General features: G+C 39.4%; 2 protein-coding genes across 2 annotated transcripts; both read right to left on the bottom strand.

Moving 5' to 3' along the window:
• Positions 1-3: 3 nt before the first annotated feature.
• LOC145771634 (regulator of nonsense transcripts 1-like) lies at positions 4-18733 on the bottom strand. Its single transcript, XM_082583355.1, has 28 exons — positions 18598-18733; positions 16565-16675; positions 16338-16483; positions 15958-16047; positions 15319-15486; positions 14659-14700; positions 13757-13895; positions 13078-13151; positions 12592-12764; positions 11629-11718; positions 10895-11003; positions 10249-10408; positions 9583-9704; positions 9179-9343; positions 8309-8423; positions 7596-7739; positions 7060-7188; positions 6666-6750; positions 6409-6526; positions 5733-5889; positions 5225-5367; positions 4839-5013; positions 4445-4532; positions 3713-3880; positions 3334-3444; positions 2193-2290; positions 1305-1429; positions 4-1033 (listed from the first exon to the last, which is right to left on the bottom strand). Exons 1-27 carry the CDS (start codon positions 18691-18693, stop codon positions 1313-1315), a joined length of 3333 nt encoding a protein of 1110 aa, XP_082439481.1. The 5' UTR covers positions 18694-18733; the 3' UTR covers positions 4-1033; positions 1305-1312.
• A 1373-nt stretch (positions 18734-20106) lies between these two features.
• LOC145772636 (kinetochore protein Spc25-like) lies at positions 20107-21824 on the bottom strand. Its single transcript, XM_082584501.1, has one exon. It carries the CDS (start codon positions 21777-21779, stop codon positions 21084-21086), a length of 696 nt encoding a protein of 231 aa, XP_082440627.1. The 5' UTR covers positions 21780-21824; the 3' UTR covers positions 20107-21083.
• Positions 21825-25275: the final 3451 nt, after the last annotated feature.

Here is a 25275-nt window from a genome sequence, read left to right as displayed (position 1 = left end):
CCTTGTGGTTGCAATGGATTTATTATTTGAAACGACAATCTCTTAAGTATGTCAAGTAACCATCCATCATTCTGCCTCACTCCAAGTTCCCGTGAAGCGGCAAACACAACAAAGGTAGGCTACCGGTACGCGAAATTTTTTTCAAATAAACGTTCTGTTTATGGCGGTAACTAAAGCCGCTGACGGTTACGTAATTATACCCAATATTGATAAACAAAAGGTGAACGGTGCTTTGAAAATTTAACTGAGCATTAAACAGCACACGACCGTCTAAAACAGCACAGCTTAAATTCACCAACATCCAAGAAACTTTTAAATATTGTATGGTACAAGCCTAAGCATTGGAGCTATAATATGAATTAGTATGGAAGATTTCTACAAATCGCAGGTTTAACCTGGCAGTTTTGAAACGTTGAGTACTTTGGTAAGATTATGCTCTTTAGCGGTAACAAACCGACATGCTCATGAACTTCGCTTGGTGTAGACGTCTTCACCATTGCACCATTCACGTAGACGGGAAACAAGTCAAATTAACACTCTTATTCTTAACCACTCAGCCTAGAATTTGCGCTTACCACCAGAAAGCTCCAGTGCTTAAACTGGTAGGCCATGTTTGAAGAATTTAATATGTTCTTGGAAGGAATGTACTTTATGCAGTTTTAGATAAATTTTAAACCACTGTTTACCAATTTTTTTTATCGATGGTGGGTATAATAACCACGCGGTAACTGGCAGTGGCTTTGATTACCGCGATATGCACAAGTTCGTGGAGAAAAATGTCGCTACCGGTACTGTATATGTTGAGCGATAGAGGCGACTTTCACCACCCTCAGCCTATGCACTCAACCATAATGAGGTTAAGTTTTCAACGCTTTTTAAGTTGAGAACTTCTAGTTTTAACTACAATAATTTTCTTGGCTCAGATGGTTTTAAGTTCTTATGTCTTCATCGTGACAAAGCCATCATTAACTCCTCCTCAATTGCTCCAGCTCTTCCCACTTTCTCCTTCCATTGCTCCGCGGGTAGCTCAGGTCTGAAACATGAAATCAAACGTTAACATTGGAAGTTTCCCATTGAGATTTAAAAAAAAAGTATTCTTTTAATAATATTTATGAAGGAATGACCACAGCAGTGGGTATAAACACTAAAGTACTAAACAGTCTCTAATCAGAAGGAAAGCTGTAGTGTTGTTAAGCTGCAACAAAACGCTCAGTTTCTGGATTGTTTTTGGAGTCACAAAGTTTGTCAAAATGAGAATAGAACCCAAGATCTTCCAAGCGTGTTGGTACAAACTTTTCACTTACATGCCATCCTAGTATTGCGAGAAGTTAAGTCCTTGTCCCGCGTAGGCTCGTTCGCCTTGATAGGTGGAGTCCTGGGACAACGCGGCTTCCACTTGGGAGCGAAACTCATCTCCCATGTAGCTATCCTGTTGCAAAACAAATGTTAAACCAGAGCTGGGGGGGGCGGGGCAAACACTTTCTCTCAAGACATGTTGCGATAAAAAAAAATATCATCTCCAACATTGCCAAAAACCGTCTGCATGCAAAATACTGATGTGTTAACTATTTTTGCAACTGCCACAAGTTTCAGGTAGCTACAAATAAATAGCGCGGGAAATACTTTGCAAAACATTCCCAACGACACAGGAGGTGCTTTTCCACGGAATGGCCCATTTCGGTGAGTCCGATCCTTTAGCGGGGGATTTTTTCATTTTTTTTTTTAAATTGTCGGGTACCGTAGCCTAATTATCATTGCCGATTTAGGGTTAGAGGTTAGGAACTCACCGAATAGTAGCAGACCCGCTTTTCCAAAACAAAAAAATCAGCCAGGTGGTGATAGTCAAGTCAGTCGCTCGGTTCTTAAAATAGGAGACTGGGTTTTGAGTTATCAGGTATGATCTGCATTGGATCGAAAATGTAGTGGCCAATATTGTATGGAGGGTGGGTAAATGAACTGTCAGGACAATAGCGGTCAATCAAAGAAAATCCCAGTATCTGACCCGGAGAGGGTCTTTTGCGTTCGCTACATGCAAAATAGTTTATAAACATTCTACAAAAGCAATAAAGGGATGTTTCAGTATTTGGAATAATTCAATTTTTTGTCTTCTCTAAACGAAGATTGTGCTCCCCTTAGTACGACATAGAATTGGATCTCACCAACAGCAAGCCTTGATCACAAACAAACCTAACCTGTGATAACTCGGCTTGTGACAATCCCAACTGGCTCATCCCTTGACTAATAGGCTGGCTCATGGAGAGGCCTGTCCCGTAGCCTTGCGTCAGTGCTCCTGGAAAAATAGGCAGCATATCAGATAAAGATTTATTTAAATCTTCACAATAGATAGTGGGTATCAAAGAAAAAAACAACGGTTCTATTGCAATACTGTATTCAAAAAGCGTTTGGCTTGATGTTAATGGCGTTGAAGAGCAGATTTATAATTTGCATGTAAATTACTTAATAATTACACTGGTCTACAAAAAAAGAATTTTTGTTTGCGCCATGAACTTTGAAGACTGATTTAGAGTAATTTTGGGGTGCTGAATCCGAATCTGACCTCAGATTTATCCTATCACATCAGGTTTGTGAAATATGATAACACCAAATGGTTACTTTTGTCAAAAGAGGAAGATTTGGCGTTGCGTTACCACCAACATGTGCAGTGCTACAACGAAAGGTTAGTCTTAGACAGGCCAAACCAGCCTAAATGAGGTAACTGGATAACCATTAACCATTGCCACAGGCCTGCTTAAATTTTTGTGGTTACATGCAAAATACTGACGGGGGAGGGGTCAGTTATACTTTTAGCCTCCCTTTTAGCTTGTTACTACTGCCTTGTTAATAATGTTGCTTAGAAAACGAATTGGTATCAAAATTATAGTTGGTGGGTGTATTTCAGCTACTTATGCACCACATGGCCTGGATATAGCACAATGTGTATGCGCAATAAACGCAACGTCAAATCTTCCACTCTTGACAAAAATAACAATTTGCTGTTATCATATCTCACAAACTTGACGTGATAAGATAAATCTGAGGTCAGATTCGAATTCAGCACCCCAAAATTACTCTAAATCAGTTTTCAAAGTTCATGTCGCAAAAATCGTGTAGACCAGTGTTATTAGTAAATTATCAGGCTTATTTAGGTTTGGTGATGAGGCACTTACAAAATGAAGTGTGTAACAACGGTCTTTAACCACTGGTTCAGTGACAGAACCAACTTCTACAGAAAATACTAGATTGCAGTTTAGCTTGAGGAGAAGCAAGGACGCAAGATGGTGGGTGGAGTCACGACGACGAGCCCTGTGATTCACAAATGTTCGCTGAACTCACCTTGCGAGAAGTTTTGCGTCATTTCCTGGGACTGGGTGCCTTGCTGACTGACCCCTGCCTGCCCTGGTCGGGCGGTTCTACTGAGCCTGGGAGCACGCCTGGACGGACGACCTGAAAAAGAAATATAGTATAAAAAAGCCTGTGTTCTAGATTGGTGGGAAAAACGCAGCCACCAACTAAAACAATTTAATGCCATCGTGGATTCGTTACGTGACTTTGCACTGCACAAAAGTTGACAGTGAATGAAGCAAACAAAAGGATATTTCTACCTATTTTCACGTTCACTCGACGTAAAAAGATAAACTCTGCGCCGCAATTGTTAAGAAATTTGACTCATGTCCAACATCTACCCTCTGATAGATGAATAAGCTGGATCTACCTTGCTGTGGTCCGTTGAAATAGTTGGGGGGAACAGTGGGGTTCATATACATGTTGACTGGGACGGGGAGAGCGGCCGCGGCCTGCTGGACCTGCACCCCGATCTGCGGGTTGATCATCCCAATCTGGTCATGGGTCCTGTAGTACTGGTGCCTGGGTGGGACGGTGCCTGTAAGTAGATTGAACGTCATCCCCAGCAAGACAAGGAAACGAGTCGCCCAGTATTGCTGACGCATGCGATATGTTTTAAAGACAGAGTGAAACCATTTATCTTCTGATTTTCACCCAAAAGCAACAGAAACAATGCAACAGCAGCAGACATCTGGCAGATACCGTTTTGCTTGACTACAGATGGAACATTTACTTTTTTCAAACATCAATCTTTTGTACGTGGCATAGGTCAGCGGTGGTCATACGGTAGCACACGATAAAACGCAGTTTTTTCAAGACATTATTCCCTAACACCACGATACGGTGGTTTACAAGAAACAAGCCATCGCTGAATAAAATTATATTAAAATACGAGATCAGAATTTACAATACAAAGTCAACACAACGACTTTGTCCGCCGAGCTACAATTTCTCCCAGCACATACGAAGTGGGAACAAACAACAGTTGCATACCAAAAATTTGCCATTCAAAATGATATTTTCCTGTAAAAGTGAAACGACAGTAAGTGAAGAAACGTAACTTTCAGGACAAAAATCTTATGTCGTTCTATTGAATCCTCACCATTGTAAGTCGCAGCTCTATCGTAGGCTCCTCCAGGGATGAGGGCTTCCCTTGCATCCCACATGGCGTTGCTCATGAAACGTCCTCCCTGCGTAGAAAAAAAAGCACAACATGAAACACCGGTGAAGACGTGATTTACATTATCATCACTGATCTATGCTTGTTGAAGCTGTCAGTGTTGCATATGTCATACCAATAGGGAGTCCTGAATCATTGACGTAGAAGCCCTTGTTTCAATCGTTAAATGGAAAGTTGTTACACAAACACGCTGCTCCAGCACATAAAACCAAGATTTGACTCGTATTCCTGTCCCAATAAAAAGGAGGGAAAATTTTCACAATGCAGAAGTTAAACCATGAAGTGATGACTAATCGCATCATCAGTGGATGCTTACTGGGTTGAGAACGTTGGTGAGCTTCCGTGGCTTCGAGAATTGCATCAAACTTTCCTTCAGGTTGCCCAATGGACCCTCCACCAAAGTGCGCTGCTCCTTGAAGTAGGTGAGCAAGTGGTTCCACAGAGGTTGCTTCGATAGAGCCTTCGGACTTCCAACGATGATCACTCCAAACCTAAAACCAACGTTACTTTACGTCAACTACTCGGAACATTATTCTGACTGCAGGCTTGCATTCGGCATTTTTGGAAACGCAGCGAGCATGGCTTCGGTAACAACCATGCTACCGGTGACCTAGCACACGAATTAAACAATGAATCAGCAGCGTCGTAAAACAAGTACTTATAAAAACAGTTAAACTATGAAGTTTTTTTGATAGTTTGTACCTGGCCCGTGTGAGTGCTACGTTGAGACGGCGAGGATCGTTCAAGAAGCCGATGCCTTGATGTTCATTGGCACGCACGCAAGAGAGGATGATGAAATCCTTTTCTCTACCCTGGAAGGCATCAACGCTGGCTATCTCTACCTCCTGCGCGGGGAAAAAAGTTAAGAGATCGGATAAGCAAGCTCTCGCGTGAAAAGTTTAGCAAAGTATTAATTTTATCAAAAGTTGTGGCATTTAGTTCGAACCGCGACCTTTCTGCACCGACAATTTTAATCTTCTTTTGGACTAAGGGTATTCGTCTTTACTTCCCATCGGCGGTGGTAGGGGGGTACTGAGACTGGATGTTGAGACAGATATGTAGCGGTAATTGTGTTATTTTCTCACGCAATTCACGCAGACCGGTTTAGGGCAACAATAAACCGGTTTTATTCTGATCCACCTCTGAATATTGTTTTTACAACGCTTCTTCATACAAACGCTTTTACTGTATTTAAATCGTTGTTACTCACCATATAAAGCTTTGAGTGCAGCGAGCCGGAATATTGCATGTACTGCACGAGGTAGGAGCGCTGTCCCTCGTAAGGGGTGATGATGCCGATCTGCTCGGGCTTGATGCCGCTCTTCAGAAACTTCGTGGTGATGCGCTCGACAACCGCAGCTTCGGTTCTGGAGTCATGGGTTAAGAAATCACATTCAAATCACTTGTGTGGCTAAGGATTGTTTTTCGTCGACTTAGACGAGCCGCAAATTATCACAGTAAACGCTTCCGAAGCGCGTCAACTCTGGTCTCGTGAAAATGTGACGAATGGTCATCGTATTGAGTTGATTTGTGGCACAAAACTTTAATATGGCGGGGAGAATTTTTTTTATTGCTTGAAGCTGCAGCAAGCCTACAGCTTGGAGCAACGAAAAACTCCCCCCCCCCCCCTCCACCATAATCAGATCATCATAAAACCATCAGAATTGAAAGGCTATTTATAAACAAGTACAATATTACCATTTGCATGCACAACACGTTACTTAATAAACTGCTTGGAAGTGGATTCATGACGTCATATATATCAACATGACATCACGATGGTACAATATAGAATTTGTAATTCGAGATGGACAGTCCAAATGACATTTCAGAAAAAGAGTAAACTCTCAGCAATCAAATTTCAACCTGTACGTAGCAATTCTCGCCTGTTAAGATATGAAGTCCCTGAGCTGGCTATTTCCTCTTGTCCAGAAGTTTTGTAGAAAAACATGGGTTTATCCGGTGCAGGCCACGCAAAGCTAAGACCTTTGCGCATGCGCTCACCTGGAACAATGCGACGTTATTTCACCTTGGGTGCAAACTGACGCTGGATTTTAAACTTTGCGTGACGTATTGACGTAAGATTCTTGAATACCGTGAACTAGCCAAGTCAATCAACATTACGTATTACAGTTATACATACCTGCAGTGACGCCATTCTGTAGCGAACCCTCGTAAAAGATGTTTGAAGGAAAAGCCGACAGAGCCGGATGCATGCGGTACTGGACCTAGGACAGGTGAAAATTGTGAGTTAGTACAAATCTATAGTATACTGTATTTCACAAAATTAAATTGAAGTAAACTTAACCACGGGCATGAAGATAGTTGCCACCGTTTGTATAACCTAAAAGCGTTAGATATCACGTCTATTGACCAAAAAAAGATATTGTTGGACGCTTTTTCTGATACTCAAAAACTAACAAATATTGAACACTCAAAACCACAGACAATTAACCCATGTAGGTTTTGTATCGGAGAAAAGCTGCAGTCAATTGGTCGATTTTAATTCGCCATCTTTGCTCGTACACTCCACCCACCTGCAACCTGATTGGTCGAATCCCAAGCACGACCAGCCGCTCAAAGAGAGATTGAGCCAATCCGGCGTTGGCAGCTTTCTTACACATGACCACTGGTCCCAACTGACAGTGGTCGCCGACTAATATCAACTGCAGATAAAAAAAAAATTGCAATAAGCTTAGAGCCCCATTGATATCAAGTCCTTAAAAAGCTTGCTCAAGATATAAGGTATTTGCCATGTCAAACTGAGAGAGCAAGAGTAAAAGTGCTCTGCACCGGAACGTTGTTTTGAAAATAATCTTCGAAGCTAAGAACTACAAAGTATTCTTAAAGTGACAGAAATTAACGTGGAAAACACGCCAGCCCGTTTCAGATTAAAACATATCTTTCCTACTACTAACTTTCCCCAACATAAACTTGCGTCCGTTAGAAAGTGTGTTATCCAGCCAACACACCGATCCTTTTTATATTGATCCAACGTCTGCAGACGTTGAATTTATGTAAAACAAAACAGATTTAAGCGCTAAGTAGCTTCTTTATAATGTGACTGGCGTACCTGCTTGGCACCGAGTACCACTGGCACCATGCACTCCGGCTCGGTGGCTTGCGTACTCTCATCGATGAGGATCGATCGGAAGCTGAATCGAACCAACCTTGGATCACCTGCTCCGACGCAGGTGGAGCAGATCACGTCAGCATGCTGTGAAAGATAAGGAGGACTGGGTGAGATTTATCATCAAATAAGTGAAGAGCGATTTTTAGAAACACATTAAAAAAAGTAGTATCCTCGTTTTTTAAATAAAAAAATAAATAAATAAAAAAAATAAGAGACCAAACTACATTTTTCTAAACCCAAAATAATCAGTTTTAAAATAATGATACATATAAAATTAAACTACATTACAAAATACAAATTCTGTTTTAAAATGGAATGCCATTGGTTGAGTGCCACCTAAAACGAAACCGTCTCGCTATTTACTACCAGTGTTTCGAGACAAGCAAACGATAAATTCACATTTGATAGAATAAAGAATACGACCGGGCGTTGCTCCTATGTACTGCCACGATGCATAAAAATAAGTCACATGTTCTGCGAACCGTTTCATACGTTCCAGCGCAATTGGTGAAATAACGAAAGGTTTAAGCATAAAAGTGGGTTGCAAAATTGCTGGTATCAGACATCAGTAACAAAGGGGCCAGAGTTGGACAAAACTGATTTTTATTTCGTAAACAAATCTGGTAAACATCTCAGACGTTCTCAGTCAGCACCTGGAGCAATTCCCGTTCAGCGTTCCTCTTCAGAGCTCGATACCTCTTCTCGTCATTGGAGGACAGCTCTCCGGTCTCATCCTTCAATTGCTGAAGCTTTTGCAGCTCAGGAAGACTGAAGAAAAAACTCATGAACTTATTTCTTCAAAAAGCAGTTGTAAAGAAACACATTAAAAACATCAACACACGTGCAGTATCGGCTCTCGATACGGGTTGAATGGATCGTACAACCCAAGCCAGTTACGAGATAAAGCATTTCAAAATCTATATCAGTTTGACCGGTCTTCAAGGAGTGAGTGGAAATGTTGGCTGCATAAATTTACATATGACAACATTGCTAACAAGCAATGACAGAAACCTTTAGGAGCGGATAAAGTTTGTAAAATATATTTGATTTCCTTTCACTGTCTGTTGGGAGAGATTAGAGAGCAATTGGAGTAGAAATTTTTCTGAATGAAATCGTAAAGAGTTACGCTATTGCCGGCAAAAGACCTTCACAAATTATTTCAAGAGGATGAGGATGAGTTTAAAAAAGTCGGACTGAAGGAGGAAGATGCAAGGGACAGGGTGAAATGGAGAAAAGGGATTAAGATAATTGCTGCGCGGAAACAATCGGCCACCCCCACTAGTGGGGAACAAACCGACGATGGATTATGATGATGATCACTGGATCAGTCTTGAAAAATTATTCTATGCTCGAACTATGGTGGTTTCATCGAAAGCTTCATGAAAATTACGGCGCACGGTCGGGTCAACAAACTGTGTTTTAAGTTCTAACCGTAACCATGGGCATCAGAAACTGGAAAGCTAAGTAAAGACTTTTGCTTGTTTGTACATGTTATCTCCCTGCGACTATCAACGCCTACTCACGCCTCCATGCTGCGAACTTGGTTGTGAAGCGACAGGAAGGAGACATTGGAATCGATTGCCTCCCTGCTCTTGGCACATAGTCGCACCACCTTTAGTCCAGTTCGATGGATCTTCTCTGTCAGTTGGTCGACAGCTATGTTGCTTGGAGCACAGACCAGCACTTGTCTGCACAAGTTACAAAATGCAAATCAACGTTTGGCAGCACTGTCCTTTAAATGATAGAACACTGACGGTGTTCAAATACAAGACGGTATTACCGCAGCACATAATACATCAATTTAACTCTTTCGCGTCTTGCATCATTTAACTTTCATCATTTCATCATTTTGCATCATCATTCTTACATTGTTATTCTGACTTCAAGCAACATAAAAACATATTTCTTCACTTTATTCAACACTTACCCCTGAGCACAGGACTTCACAAGGTGATAGACAATAGTGGCACTAGTCACCGTCTTCCCAGTCCCCGGGGGCCCTTGGATCAAGCAGAGGGGGCGCTGGAGCACCGTCTTGACCGCGTAGACCTGGACAAGTAATACAAACGTTATCTGTAGCCTTGCGTTGCAGTGAGGAATATGAGAAGGCTTACCTACTGGAAATAAATTTAAATAAGTTTATTAGACAAGGAATGATTGTTAACATGTTGTCAAACTTAAGACAAAAACTAAGTTAGTTGAAAAAACATGATCCTGATCAATTCTATGGAGCTAAATTGCAACCGACTCCACGCGAAGAAAAAGAATCACTGAACCGACAAATTTCATCGTTTCATGAAATAAAGAACTCATCATCCAACATCGGGAAATTAGGTTGTTGATTGAGATTATTAACTGTTTTAGCGGCGCGTTATCAGAAATATCATAAAATATCTTATATCTAAGAAAAAGCAAAGACATATAAATCGCATTAAGGCCTCACAAATTGAAACGGTCTGAGGATGCCTATATTCATTATTTATGGAGTGCGAAATGTCCCTTAACCATTAAAGCAATTTATGTGCTTCTCTGTTTACTTTCTAGTTGACCAGATATTTATTACTACAAATGCATCTAGCAATATGAAGAGTACTTGGGAGTGATTGAGCTCTGGTAGTCCGGGAGCGGAAAACCTCTTCGGGAGGTTGGTCTTCAATGATTGCTCCTCGACATCATGGCCGAGCAGACGGTGGTAGATGTAAGCTGAAACTGATGACTCGTCTACGGCGAATGTTTTCATCGAACTTTGCATTCTGAGAACAACAATGCGTAAATTTTATTTGAATAAGATAATAAGGAAAAACCCAGAGAGCAAATCAGTTTGCAAACGTTGAATCAATCTAAAAAAATGGCTGATTTTCTATCCGGGAACAAGGTATCGAACACAGTCTACCAAATCAGAGGGTGGCAATGTATTCACAAGTCAGTGAGCCGATAGCAAGCAGCGACCAAGCCGGAGAGTGAAAGGTTAGTTGATAGGTACGCAAATTCACGGTTACGGAACGGCTATTTATCGAAAGAACGTTAATGAAAACAATATTTTGTATAGCAAATGCGCTTATACGACTTCATTTGTAGCAAGCTCCCCCGCTGCAATTGGCTCAAAGAAGCTTCGGAAGGACTAAAGTTATTTTCGACGAATTGTCGCGTGACGAAATTGGAGTTATGAAAGTTGCTAATCTTTTCACTTTCAATCTATTCTACAAAGACACTTTTTGTACCATCATCATTACACTCACCTGTCGAAAGAAGTTGATTTCCACACAAAGTCCACTTGAAAGTTCCTAGTATGATCGAGTGGAGCCCCGGCAGAAGAGCGCAACTCCATCGCTATCTCGTCGCCAAAGTCTTAACGGGAGAAAATTAAGGAAAGAACAGGAAATATTTGCAAACAATATTCGAAATCTCTGTTCCTTCGAGGCTCGTGAAATGCAATTCACTTTGCAGATATTTGTATCATAACATGTTAGCAATGCCAAAGACTTCACAGTTACTGGAAGAAAAATAAACCTACTCTAGGAAATTCAAATGTTGTCTTAACGCATTAATTTGAAACAACCACTGGCCGCAGTAGTCCGTCTTAAAACTTTACTCCAAATCGATATAATTTTGACAAATATCATATGCGAGTCAAAGGTGGCGGTTGATCACACCAACTACGTTCCTGCTGTACTGGCATTAACGTCATCTTCTTTAACTTTTAGTGTAAGATGTCCACGCGATATTAGAGCAAAAATAAATGAATCGAAATTCAACATGTCGGTTTTACATCAAAGCGTTGTGGGACGAATCAACAGATCTCTGTGAGAAAACTTAAGTCATTCTGAACATTGCAACAGTCTATCACAAAGTCACCATTATCAACCTGCTAAAATGGAAAACGAAAGATGACTCATCAAATAGCAGGTATAACTTGCATCATTTTAACTAGGATGAAAACCAACTTAACAGCAACAGACATTAGAAAGGATACTGTCCGGTACTTTAACGACGTGTCCTTTCCCTTCCCATGACGTACCAAGATGGCGGAGACTGATCTCGTCTCCTTTCATCAGCTTCATATCTGCGTGGAATGTTGGTCGCGAATAAATACATAAAAGTTATGAATTTAATAACGATATGTGGCACTCAAACACATGTTTTTGGGAAAAGTCTTGATGGCTAGTGTGGAGGCTACACCGGTATGGTTAGCGAAACACAATGCTCGCTGTTCTATAGTGAGTAGTCAGGTAGTGCTGACGCCAGGAAGGTCGCTCCTTCTCGATATGTGGCACTACAGTGCTGAATGATATCGCAGCATTAGCATTATTTTCATCAATGAATTTAAGTTTTAGCAGAGATACAGAGTCGTTGTTGGTGATACAAGAAAATTGTTTCAATTCACAAAATGTTGGATGCTTTCAGTTTCCATGGTTTCTTTCAAGAACTGAAGTACATGATTCAAACTTAACAATTAAGAAAGAAAATGCTTACATGATGATGTTTTTCTACCACAGATACAATATAAAGAAATGCAACGCAACTTTATACTGACAATCAACAGCAAATTAGTTTACACTTTTGAAGAAAACGCGATGTGTACAGATCTATTCGATATTTACAGTTGCAATAATGTTGAGTGCTGTGGGTGGCTCTCTACGGGGGTCTGCTACTATTCGGTGAGTCCGATTCGGTGAGTTCCTAACCTTTAACCCCTAACCCTAAAACGGCAATGATAATTAAGCTACGGTACCCGATAATTTAAAAAAAATTGAAAAAATCCCCCGTTAAGGGATCGGACTCACCGAAACGAGCCATTCCGCTCTACGGATAGCGCTGTGAAATCGGGAGTCGGCTTAAAATAATCACCAGGTCGAAGTCTGGGTATGTTGGCATGACACCACAGCTCTTATTGAAATACAACTTGGCCAAAAGAAATATAAATTCAGACGCTCACCAGAATCAGTTTTCGGTAGTTGAAAGTGGGCCAGGCGTTTCTTGTTTAATCCGATGTCCCACCTCACAGACACATTGGCTTGGGTTTGGGATTCCTTGAGTCTCCTGTCATAGTCTGCCTCCAACTTGACAAGCGGACCGAATATGTTTTGATATTGGTAGGCGTCTTCGTATCTAAAGAACAGAAGATATATGTGATCAGTTGCGCACCTTTTATTTAAATCATCTCGCGAACTTTAAAAGTTGCATTTCAATGCGTGAAATAATCTCCAATGTATTGAAAACTACCTGAAAATTCTTGCTGCCTTACAACGATCCACAATCAGCCCCTTTTTACGTGTAGACGTCTGTAGACGTTAAACCAATGTAAACACGGATTGGTTTGCTGGCTGGGTCGGCATTTTTCCGACCTAGAATCCAAACCAGGAAAACCAGTAGCATCTGCTCTGCTCAGTGAAGGTATAAAAACATTTAAACAAATTCTAACCTTAACAAGACTGCCTGTGGGTCTTCATCCACGCCAGGTTTTTCAAGATCTTCGATGGTAGCGTCAACGTTTTCCTGAAAACAAAAAGAACTTTAACAAAACAAATTTACACTTTGATCAATCTCCAAATCTCCATAATACTTAAGTTCGCATTGCCGACTGGTGTTCCTGCGAAGGCCAGTCGCTCAAAATCAAGCTAGACCAGCAATAGAAAGATCGGGTGCTTGAAGTGTAAAACAAAATACACGATCAAAACTGAAACATTAACGACCAACATCGCATCAATGACACAACTCAAAAGTACAGCTGTCAAAAATGTCTGTTCGTCTACTAAAATTAGAATAAGCCAAAAATTCGATTATTATTATTGCGAAATCGATCCTTTCATAAATTATGTGTAAGAGATTAGATTATTGTGCAAATGCCAGCATTCGATAAATACAAATTAGCAGAAATACGTCTACCAAACATTCAGCATGCTGTACTCAATCGCGCTGAGAGTATTTGTTAATTGTGAACTGGAAAAAGCAACTCGTACTGTAAACGAGATGAATGTCCGTTATGCAAGGACATGTACAGTAGTATTCATTTTCTTTTTTTTTTAGTACAAGTGTAAAGAGTTTAGATTTTCGTCAAAACGTTCGAAGAGGAATATGATGCAAGTGAACTGGGAGCTGACCTTCCACAGCTCCTCCAGCTTATTGATCTGTTGGGCTGTGATCTGTCGAGCTCGCAGCTGTTCTTCCTCCGTGGGATTTTTGACCAACCATGAGAGGAAACAACGATCCTGAATGAGAGGTTGCCACTGAGCGGCGTCCCTTTAAAACACATCCAGGAGTTAAATAAACAAACAGTTTAAAGACTAACAATGCTGCGATCGTTGATCCGCTTGAAGTGATTAAACCAGATACAGTGACATTTTGCCTACTGCTCTTAACGGTAAGGACATTGCTGAAATCTTGTAAAAATAATATTTGCTTCCCGCAAGTAACACAATGAGATAATCTTTTCAGGCATTGAAAATGGAGAACGTCATTTTTCCGAGATTTCAGTCACATAAAATTTTTTCTAAAAATCACATATTCTCATCTTTACTTGAAAATAATTTTATTCATGCCGCAGTAACGGTGGATTGTTTTCAGTTGAGTTAAGTTTGCATGGAGGCATCGCAGACATTTCATCACACTCAGCAACAGAAACTATCTTCAGTTCTCCGAGCAACCAAGACAGTTGAGACTGAACATTAAATTTTACAAACAAACAAAAAACAGCACGGGGTCGGGGGATATTCAGTCGAAGTTATCACAGTCACAAACTTTCAGCTACCAAAACCTCTCTTTTCCACATTTACAAGGTCTAAACATGTATTTACAGCGTCTGCAGACACAAAGAGCCGACGACACGGGTATTTTGCTGACTGGGCTACTGACAAACTGTCGCATGACCTAATATAATTAGAATCAATTTACAACAGCTGAGCTGTTGATGACATTTTAAATCAGACAAAAACACAACTATATATTTTTGTTCAGTAATCGTCTTAGTTCAATTTTGAAACGCAACAATGCAATCAAATCGTACCAGCTCATATCCTTGAGGCTACTTTGGTTGGCGCATGGTTGTCTGAAACAAAACAAAATACATTAAACGTACGTCACGAGTGGGCTGATTATAACTTCCTAATGAGAACCAGACGATTAATATCAAAAACGTTGGTAGTTCTTAAAATGACAATGTAGCTTCCAAGTTCCAACAATGCTGAGACAGTAATGATGTAAACAGTGAAGGACATAACCGTTGTGAGAATTTTTCAACCTTTATTTTATTGCTACCACCACATGTTGAGTTCAAACTCAGACCATCGAGAAGCAAAGTAAATGCCTGATTCAGGAAAACGGTTACTAAGCTTTTGTACTTTTTTGATCTTGTGAATTCATACTGAGCGTTGTTTTATAACATAAAACACGAAACATAATGTACATCTACACACAAACCAAGGTATAACGGCTTTTTCTGCTTCTCATCAACCTAAGTTGAAAACTTTTTGAAAATCGTAATACGTTGCCCCTTATATGACGTTATAAAAAAAAAAAACTGATTTAGTTAATAGCACTGTATGTGGCACTTAGTACTCCTGTCACAAACATTCTTGAACACAATGTCCCAATTGCACATTCAAAAATACTGCAGTGTGGGGCCAACCAAGAGTCAAATCCTTTTCGGCAAGATCCCGAGCCTCACCTGCATAACAAGACCACTACCGAGTCTGCCTTGGCTGGTATAAAGCCGAGCAGGAAGACATTCCTGCATGCGCAGTTGTAGCATTCCAACACGGAGTCACCAAGTTGACCGTCTCTATGCAAGCTCACCTCCTTGCACTTGGCACGGACCAAGTGATTGATGATGTGGCTGAAAAAAAAGTACATTTACAGTAAACTTGCATCAGATTTTTATCTCCAAAAGATATGCTCGATTACAACGAGAAACAGTTAGAGCAGAGTCCAGTCAAACCAACCAAATCTGAACAATGATAGAGTTGTTTTACAACTCCAGAAAAATGCTGTTTCATTTCTAAAAACTGGTTATTGAATGTACAATGTACATACGCCGTCTAAGCACTAGCCTACTACAGTGAAGTGGCTAACAACCAGTGATTAGTGGGGAAGGACGTGGTGATGAAGAAAATAAATTAAAAGTAGATTCTCTCTTCTGCTGAAGTGGGAGACGACCTTAAAAGATTGCATGCAGTGTAATATGGTTCAGGTACAGAGCCAGAAAATTCAATAATTCGGTTTTTGGTTACCTGGTCAGTAAAGAACACGTGTACCTTCTAGTACAATACGCAGTTGCGCACGTTACGTAATCACATAAAAGCTCTACCTGCCGGAGGTGTTTCCTCTTCCGTTGCAAAACCACTTGCGGGTGGTGTTGCACATGACGACGCAGTTAGGATCGTGAATACCGCAATATCTGGATAAACGTATCAACTATCAGTTTAAATGTTACTTGCAGCTCGAATAAAACTAAAGTTTAAATTTTTATCTTTTCCTTGAAAGACATAAAGCATTAAACAGATCGAAAGAGTGGAATGAAAATTGCAGTAAAGTACAAGATTATGCCTTCCACAACGGCGCTGCAACTCGACTTTCGGACACACTTAGTCACCAAGACGCCTAAACATTAACCAAAACTGTTTTAGTTTGTTATACAAAACAGATGCTAGTGCCCTGTGTTAAAAACTGATCACAAAGCGGTCAAACCTGCAAGCATGTTCTGGGAGGTCCTTTGTATAAAAGGCGTCCTCATCTTCGTCTTCCTCAAAACAAAGATCTGCAACTCCTTGCGTGGCCGTATGGATGTTCTCCTGTAATCCTCCGAGATCTTCCTCTACAGGAGTGTCTTGCGTCTATTCATAATGGTACAAGTTGGACACAATGGTGAAGTTTCTAACAATTCAAGTGACTGACAGTTTGCTTAAGTGAAGCACCTGACTGTTTTCCACAGCATCGGGTTGACTCTGGCTGGCATCATGCTGAGTTTGTGTCTGGGTTTGAGTCTGGGATGGGATCGTGAAGTCAGTGAACTCATATTCACTTGCCTAAAATGGAGAGAAGTAACCGTATTAGCAATATAGCAGGAAACGTCACAAGCAGAATTGGTGTTGAGATATCATTTAATATTATCGCTAGAAGTAACGGAAGTACACTAGTACAGTTAAGTCCTAGTTTACAGATTTCTTTCGAATAAATATTAAATGCTGAACCAAGGTCGTCATCACCAAAGGTCTACCTAGCGTTGCATGATGTAAGTGTACAAAAAGTAGAAAAGGTACACCACTTACACACCACCCCCGTATACAGCGTCAGCATCAATGAAAAGAATTTAATATCGAATTAAAAAAATTTAAATATTGCTTAAAAAATGACATCACATCTAAGACTAAAAGTTAAGAAAGCCCAGCTTCTGCAACTTACAGTGCAGTAGTATACAATTTATACATAGGAGCTTTAAACAATATATACAGGATCACGCAGCTAAATTGGAATGTTTTCACTTTTGAATAACTTTATTTTTTATTTCTCTAATCAAGATGAAACTTTAGATGGTATATATAGTATATTATATCGTAATATTTAGACAAACTTTTTTCAACATGGCAGAATTAACAAAACGGATAACCACATGCGAATTTTCAATTGATATGTGCTGGGAACACTGCTTTGGATATTATCAAGAGCACTGGCTAATCAAAGATGACAGTTTATCGAGTTGTGGTCAAGTTTGATGCTGAGAGGTAAGTTAAAAGAAACTTCCACAGCCCTCGAAAGAATTGAAAGTGAACAAAAACTTTTCTGGTGAGGCTGAAAAGGTCGATAAAGGCAGACCCAACACAGTCAATAACAAACTGGCCAAAAAACGCCATGTCAGTTACAAAACCACCAGTAGAGCAGGCAATGAAGACCTTGGGGATGAAGTCTTATGTGAAAATATGTCGTAACCACCTCACTGCCAGCTCAAGATCAATCTGGGTTGAAAGATGTCCAAAGCTTCTCAATCATCTCAAGAGCAAAGGGGGACATGAAAAAAAGTTTGATGTGGACAAGATTGCAAGTCCTCCGAACACACAAGTATGTATTGCATGTGACACTTCAGAAGTTCTTTACCTGACGCAATGAAAAATCCTGCTTTTGTGATGGTTTTTGGAGCCGAGCCGTGGCAAATGATGACAAAGTGATGTCTTCTCATTTCATCAAAGCTGGACTTAGAATCAACACAACGCAGTATCTGAAGATTCTGAATGATATTTTGCTGCCTTGGATTCGAACAAAGTAGAAACTAAGATGATATATACCAAAGCTATACTTGTTCAAGACTCCGCACCAGCGCAAGGAGCAAAAAAAGTCTAGGCTTATCTGAAGGAGAATTTTTCCGTATACTTGTTCAAGACTGCGCACCAGCGCAAGGAGCAAAAAAAGTCTAGGCTTGTCTGAAGGAGAATTTTTCCATGTTTGTCCCAAAAGACATTTGGCCTAGTAGCTCTCCAGAACTGAACGTTTGTGACTACTGTATTGGCTATTAAGCATGATTGAAAGACAATTCCACACCCTAACCTCGACTCTCTTAAAAGCAGCCATTTGAAGATCATTCCAGAATTGTGATAACGATAAAGTGAAGTTGTTCATGGTTTTGCCAAAAAAACATCAAAAATTATCGAACCAAAGTGCCAACCTTGTAAGGAGAGCATTAATAAAGTTCAAATAATAACTTTCTCGTTTTCATCCTTGAAATCTGGAAATTACAAAAAATGCCAAAGTCTCAATTTAGCTGTGGGACCCTGTACTGCCACACTCCTGTTGTTGAGGTTGGCAGTTTAAAATAGGACATTTGACTGTTTTTAATATGCAAAATGAAAACATACAGAACTTTGATGTTGCTAAAGTTGTTTGGACGTAAACAAAAACAACACACTGCAATCAAACCGCACCATCACAACAACATACAACTTAGAAAGTTACAGACCTGTGTGTCACCACCGGCAGCAAGTAAGTCACTTTCTTCAGGATCAAGAAATGTTAGAGTTTGCGAGTTGGGTCCATAAGCATCAACACTATTCATTTTACTACAAACTATGGTACAACCGGGTTAGGAAGATAACTTCAAAAAAGAACAATGTCGGTTGTAAAATGGTTGACATGAAACAATATTTACATGCTTAAGAAAAACTATGTTGAAAACAGATCTATCAAAACATTTCAATTCAAACCAATCTTTCATAGATGCGACAGAGGCAAGTTGAAAACCCATCACACGTACTTCTCCAGCTGACTTGAAAATTAATTTGTTTTCATATGATTTTCAACAAAATATTACATACAATCCCTACATTTCATAAAATTATCAAATTCTTTCAACCAGCTAGCCGATGACACAGTAAAAGAAATTTAACGTTGGATAAATAATGAATAACTTCAACAATTCCAAGACAACTTAGATAATTAGATATGATTAAAAATTACATCAGAAAGTTAAAAAGATCATACAACTGATGATTAATACATTATCAAAACATGGCAAACCACTTAAACGTGAAAGCAAGCCTTCATGAAATGGTCCAAATGCAATCACACCATTGGCATCAAGACTGTACTGACGCAAAATCTGGTTTGTTCTTGAAGAACTGTGCTGTTCAGAGGAATTGGTAACATTGCTGGCGTATAAATAATGTTTGAATCTTATCTAACTAAATAATCTTAAACTATGTTCCAATAATTATTGTTTAGTTTTATTTACTTGATCATTTATTGTGTCTGTTGTTGAGGTTGGTTGGACACATCATCACGGTCTTACAAACATTCAGGTACATGGCGGTATATGGGCCACATCATTCAGACCATGTCATAACATTGTGCACATCTTAAACATATTACACAAGCTATCAACCAATGGGCAGTAAAGGTTGTGAACATCATCGAAGTCAGTATTTTCTTTTTTCTCACGGTACAGTAAAATGAACAAGACTAACCAAATCTAAAAACATAAGTAGTCCGGCAGTGTATTTAGAAAGGTATATACTACATGCCACACGGGTCTGCTACTATTCGGTGAGTCCGATTCGGTGAGAGCCTTTTTCGGTGAGAGCCCTATTCGGTGATTTTTTTGAATTTTTTTTTGAAAATTATTGGGTACCGTAGCCTAATTAAAACCCCTAACCCCAAACCCCCTAACCTCAAACCCGAAACCCCTAACCTCAAACCCAAAACCTCAAACCCAAAACCTCAAACCCAAAACCTAAAACCCCCAAACCTCAAACCCAAAACCTCAAACCCAAAACCTCAAACCTCAAACCCAAAACCTCAAACCCAAAACCTCAAACCCAAAACCTCAAACCCAAATCCCCTAACCTCACCCCCAAACCCCCTAACCTCACCCCCAAACCCCTATCCCCCATCCCCTATCTCCTAACCCCTATAACGGCAATGATAATTAGGCTACGGCGCGCAATAATTTAAAAAAAAAACTCACCGAATAGGGCTCTCACCGAAAAAGGCTCTCACCGAATAGGGAACTCACCGAATCGGGCCATTCCGATACTACACACTACAGCAGCAACAAAAAAATCAACAAGTAAGATACCGGTACACAAATGGTTCACCAGCATCAAAAACAAAAATCCTGGCGTTGCTTTCAAACAAAATGAACATCATTACAAGCACTACTATTAAAGGCAAAAATATCCCAGTTTAACTAGCTGAGCATTGTGCTGTAATGTTTTACTTCACACACATTTTTCAAATTTTTAGAACAGTATTTATCTTTCTTATAAAAAATATTCTACCATGGTGCACCGGATGATACTAAATTAACTCAAGCACTGAAATTACACAAAGCATGCAGCAGATAATTTATTTACATTGAAAACTAATAATCTTAATCTCCTTCATCCAATGTGTGGATTATACACTACAAAAGCACAAAAAGATTATTTCAAAACTTGTGTATTTTTTGTTTCCCTTTAATTACTAAGCTACGACTTCTTTCAAGAGGCTGGGGTTACAGATCATGTGACAATTACTTTTTATTGTTTTTAATTATGGAAAAAGCAATTATGTAACAAACATCTTGAAATAATTTAATGTTTATTAATATTAACAAAGAAGATTATCACAACCATCAATATTTAAAAATATCAGAAGCACATTTGTCACAGGTGGTATATATATTGTAGCTGGACTTTCTCTGCATGTCAATGCACCTCAATCCATATAGTATTATACATATTTAAAAAAGATTACAACTAGAAATAAAACTAGCAATTTTCTTTTACATTGTTTGAAAGATATATTGTTGAAAGCTATAAACAATAAAATCTTAATATATATGCTCTGAGATCCTAAAGTCTTGCAGAGATTCCTTTGGCTAAAACAACAGATATCATATAGATCTAACGCTAAATACAGATAAAAAAAAGGTAGATCAATTCAAAACATGGCTCAAAACAATAAAAGTCACTCTGGAATTTTTTCAGCTTTCTCTTTAAGCAAGTTGCGAACATGCTGCACAAAACCAGCTAAGTTGTTCGTTTCATTTAATGTCTGCTCAAGACTTTTCAAACAGTTTAATTCAGGTTCCGAATCCAAAACTGTGTATATTTTGTTGGTCAATTGAATTATCACAAACATAACGATATCAGGCTTGTTCTCTATCACATTGTTGAAAACGAATTGGATCCTGTCATTCTTCAATGTGCGGAACTCCAACCCAAGATACTTTTTAAATAATGCAACACTGTCATGTATAGATTTTTGACTTGCTATTCTTTTTTGTGCCTCTTCCTTTGCAGATTTAATTTCATCTCTCTCAGAAATTTCCTGACTGACCATGTCATTTAACTTATTCAATTTAGCCACCAACAGAATCTGTTCTTTTTCTGAAGTTTTTTTAGAATTTTCAAGTTTTTCAGTGTCACATTTTAATGAAGTCAACCTGGTATGTGATTCTTGATTACGTTCTTTGTACTGACTTATTGAATCCTGTAGTTCTATGATTCCAAAAACCTTTGTCTTTAATTCATTGTCCAAATGCATTACAACACTTTGGTATTCCTCTATTCCAGTTTTGTAAACTTCTTCTAAGTCCTTTTCATACTCACACATTCTCTCTTCAAAACTCTTCAAAGAAATTTGCCAACTTGTCTCATTCATAGTCAATATGTTGTTTGCTTTAAATAGGTCAAAAACTGACTTTGTACCAACTGTATATCAAAGCAAAAATACTTCAGTGTTTCTAACATACCAGTACCATTGTTTTTTATCACTGATATTACATTGTGCATTATGTGCAACAAATACAAACACACACTGACCACTGTGACCAGCATCGAAGCTGCTAGTTTTGAGGTTTTAATGTGAAATTAGGCTAGTCTTCTTGAGCCATAAGAATAAGCAGGCATGATTTTGAGTTTCATGAACTATAAACTGGCGTAAAGTAACAGTAGGCTACACTGTTTTAATCCATTTATTTTGAAAATTTTATTGTACTTTTTGAAACCGATAAAGAGCATCTAATAACATTGTTTTTCATGCTCATTGCGATGGGATGCAACCTAATTTGTACCATGAACAATTCGTACCGTCCGTTCGTACCTTGAAAAGATCGAGAGGAGAATTAAAAAAAGCCGAAGTCGCTGATCGCAGTTTCCGCAAACATTTTAAAATTTTCCGCAAACAAACAATAACTCTTAGGATCATTACCAGAAATTTTAAAATGTTAACGGAAACTTCGATCAACCCTAACCTTTTTAAAATGTTTGCGGAAACTGCGATCAGCGACTTCGGCAAAATCTTAGGATCACTAGTCATTACAGAAAATTTCAAAATGTTTGCGGAAAAACGGAAACTGCGACCAGCGACTTCGGCTTTGTTCTATTTTTTTCTCTCGATCTTTTCAGTTTGTTTGTTTGCGTAAGCACCCTAACCCTTTTAAAATGTTTGCGGAAACTCCAATCAACCATAACCCTTTTAAAATGTTTGCGAAGACTGCGATCAGCAACTTCGGCAAACTCTTAGGATCATTACCGGAAATTTTAAACTGTTTACGGAAACTGCGGAAAAACGGAAATTGCGATCAGCGATGTCAAGCCTTAAAGCAGCCGGCGGCCATGGCCGCTAAGGAGTGCTTGAATGACCGCCGGTGCTACCTTCTCAGTCGACCAAGTTTGGCCGCCGGTTTCTTCTAGCCAATTATTTAATTTTGCAATAGAATGAGCGTGGATTAACTGTCGAAAATATGTAGTATCAAAGAGTGACGCAAAATTAGGTCAGCGCGTTATAATCACCACTGTTGTATTGTGCGGGAACATTCGCAATTGTATACATGGAATATACCAAGCTGCGATCACCAGCTGTACTCGCGCGTTAGCAAATGCGTGAGCACATTAGGCCAACGCGCATTCATCCATTGTGCGGGAATGCGTGAGCAATAGCGTTAATTACCGTGACGCGAAACCACAAGTCGCAGGTTTGCAATGTTTTTGCATGATTATAGAGCAGTACTAGAAGAACATAACTGAACAAAAACAAGCCGAATTTTCCACTTATTAAATGATCTAGATTCTAGAATAAAGTTTTTAAAAAGAATTTGCGCATTTGCCTGTTTGACTGCGTAAGTCTTGTTTGTAATTCCCGATGTTTATTTTTACAAAACGTTAATCGGAAGTGCTAATTTGCAGCGGCTGGCTATATTGTCATTTTTTATGTCGATGCAATGTTGTCGGACATTGAATTGTTGTTAAAAAGGAGAACTAGGTTAGTTGACATCCAAGGTGAAAACACGTGTCTTCATAGTTGAGAAATGTTTCCGCTATGGGTTAGTGACTTCACACCTTCAATGGTAACATCATAATGGTATAAATGGTCAGATTTTATGAAAGGCGGTATTTGGTAATGCAGTTGAAACAATTTACTGAGCAGCTAAAACAATTTAGTGTCGTTAGATGGTCTCGCAATCCCGATAAAGCAGTTATTGCGTGGAACAACGATTCTATTGCAGGACGTCGCCCAGACTTCAACCGCCCTGAACATTTTAGCATTGTAGCAAGTTTAATTGTATTTACTTGTGCTATCGTTATTTGTATTTTGGCCTCCAAGCGCGCAGATTTGGCCGCCGAGAAGGCGCTCTCGGTAGGTCACGATGGCTGCCGGAAAAAAATACGAGTTTTAAGGCCTGGATGTTCTATTTTTTTGTTTCTCTTGATCTTTTCAGTTTGTTTTGTTTGTTGCGGATACCGCTAACCGATACCCTAACCCTTCTAAAATGTTTGCAGAAACTGCAATCAGCAACCGACTTTTTTTAATTTTTTACTCGATCTTTTCAAGGTACGAACTGATGGTATGAATTGTTCATGGTACGAATTAGGTTGCACCCATTGCGACGCACCCAGATAAAGGAATTTCAGTAATTTTTGGTTATTTATTTGTGTCTTCAGCCTTCATTTATCTCTTAGCAAAATGAATTAGAATTGCGCTGCATGACTGTTAAACCATAATCAATTGGTATGGGAATGGGTTCCCATCCCATGCCAAACATAGCAAGGGTCTAAAAAACGTAGAAACGACAAAATGCAAAAAGGGTCCAAATGCAACGAGAGTGGGGGAGGAGGAGGGAGGTGGTGTCAATTGTGTGATTGTCACTATTGAATGTAATATTGTTATTTTAAGAATATTAATCTTTTCTTTCAATAACAACTTTAAATCATGATAGTTTTTGTTACAAACTGCTATTATTTTAATAAACTAATGGTATTAAGATCTACTAGTATTACTTTATATTTTGATAGATCATAGCAATTTATATCAGCAATGCATGTAACGATTTGATGCTGTGTACAGGGCTGCGATTTTTGCCTTTTTCGGTGACGAGGTCACTCGACACGCGCCATCACTATTCGACAAACGCCATGCCTTACGAAAAAAAAAAGAAAAAAAAAACTGAGAGAGGACTAAACGTCGTCAGGTCGAGGAACAATCGTGGGGGGCATCACGTGATGCATTCATAAGAGTGCTGACTTACGTAAACTTTCTTGCGCCAGGTACTTCAAAGCAAGGTCTAAAAGTGACGCTTCACACGAGAAACTCCCAAGGCGTCAGCGCCGCCATTTTGAACACTGCGGGAAAATGCTTTGATCGAAGTTCCAACGCCTGGCATCAAACATTTTGCCACACACATCATCATCATCATCATAATCCATCGTCGGTTTGTTCCCCACTAGTGGGGGTTAGGGTGGCCAAAAAAAATGGAAATTTTTTATTTTTGTTTGCACACCCTCTCATTTGAGGAGGAATAATGAAAAAATGACACTGTGAAAATTTGAAGTGAATCCGACAAGAGGAAGTGCTCTCCCACCGACCTCTAAATTTGCTTTCTTTGGCATAATTCATCAAAATTCCTTGAATATGTGACGTAATTCTTTTTTGATATATCTACATTGCAGTTGCAGCATTTTTGTGTTAACCATTGTTTTACTCTGAATTTATGATATAATAAGTGTTTCCACATGCAGAAAAACATAAATAATGCACAAAATAGATCACATTAACAAGCGTTTGGAATGAAATTACATGCACTGAACTTTAGCGAAAACCGAAAATAAAAGTACGTTCACCAGTCACAATCGCAACGCTTCAGGTGATAACACATTGC

Source organism: Aplidium turbinatum, chromosome 6, assembly GCF_918807975.1.
Source record: "Aplidium turbinatum chromosome 6, kaAplTurb1.1, whole genome shotgun sequence".
NCBI lineage: Eukaryota > Metazoa > Chordata > Ascidiacea > Aplousobranchia > Polyclinidae > Aplidium > Aplidium turbinatum.
Note: the sequence above shows the minus strand (reverse complement) of the source record. Positions and strands in the feature narration are given on the sequence as shown.

What these genes read in the sequence shown, in the direction of transcription:
- LOC145771634 (XM_082583355.1), bottom strand. Translation starts at nt 18,693, where the DNA reads ATGAATAGTGTTGATGCTTATGGACCCAACTCGCAAACTCTAACATTT. An exon ending in AGCCTCAAGGATATGAGCTG is followed by an intron (nt 13,896 to 14,658) that starts GTACGATTTGAT and finishes TGTGTTTTAAAG; the next exon opens with GGACGCCGCTCAGTGGCAAC. An exon ending in CTGAACGGGAATTGCTCCAG is followed by an intron (nt 7,740 to 8,308) that starts GTGCTGACTGAG and finishes TATCTTTCACAG; the next exon opens with CATGCTGACGTGATCTGCTC.
- LOC145772636 (XM_082584501.1), bottom strand. Translation starts at nt 21,779, where the DNA reads ATGAATGAGACAAGTTGGCAAATTTCTTTGAAGAGTTTTGAAGAGAGA.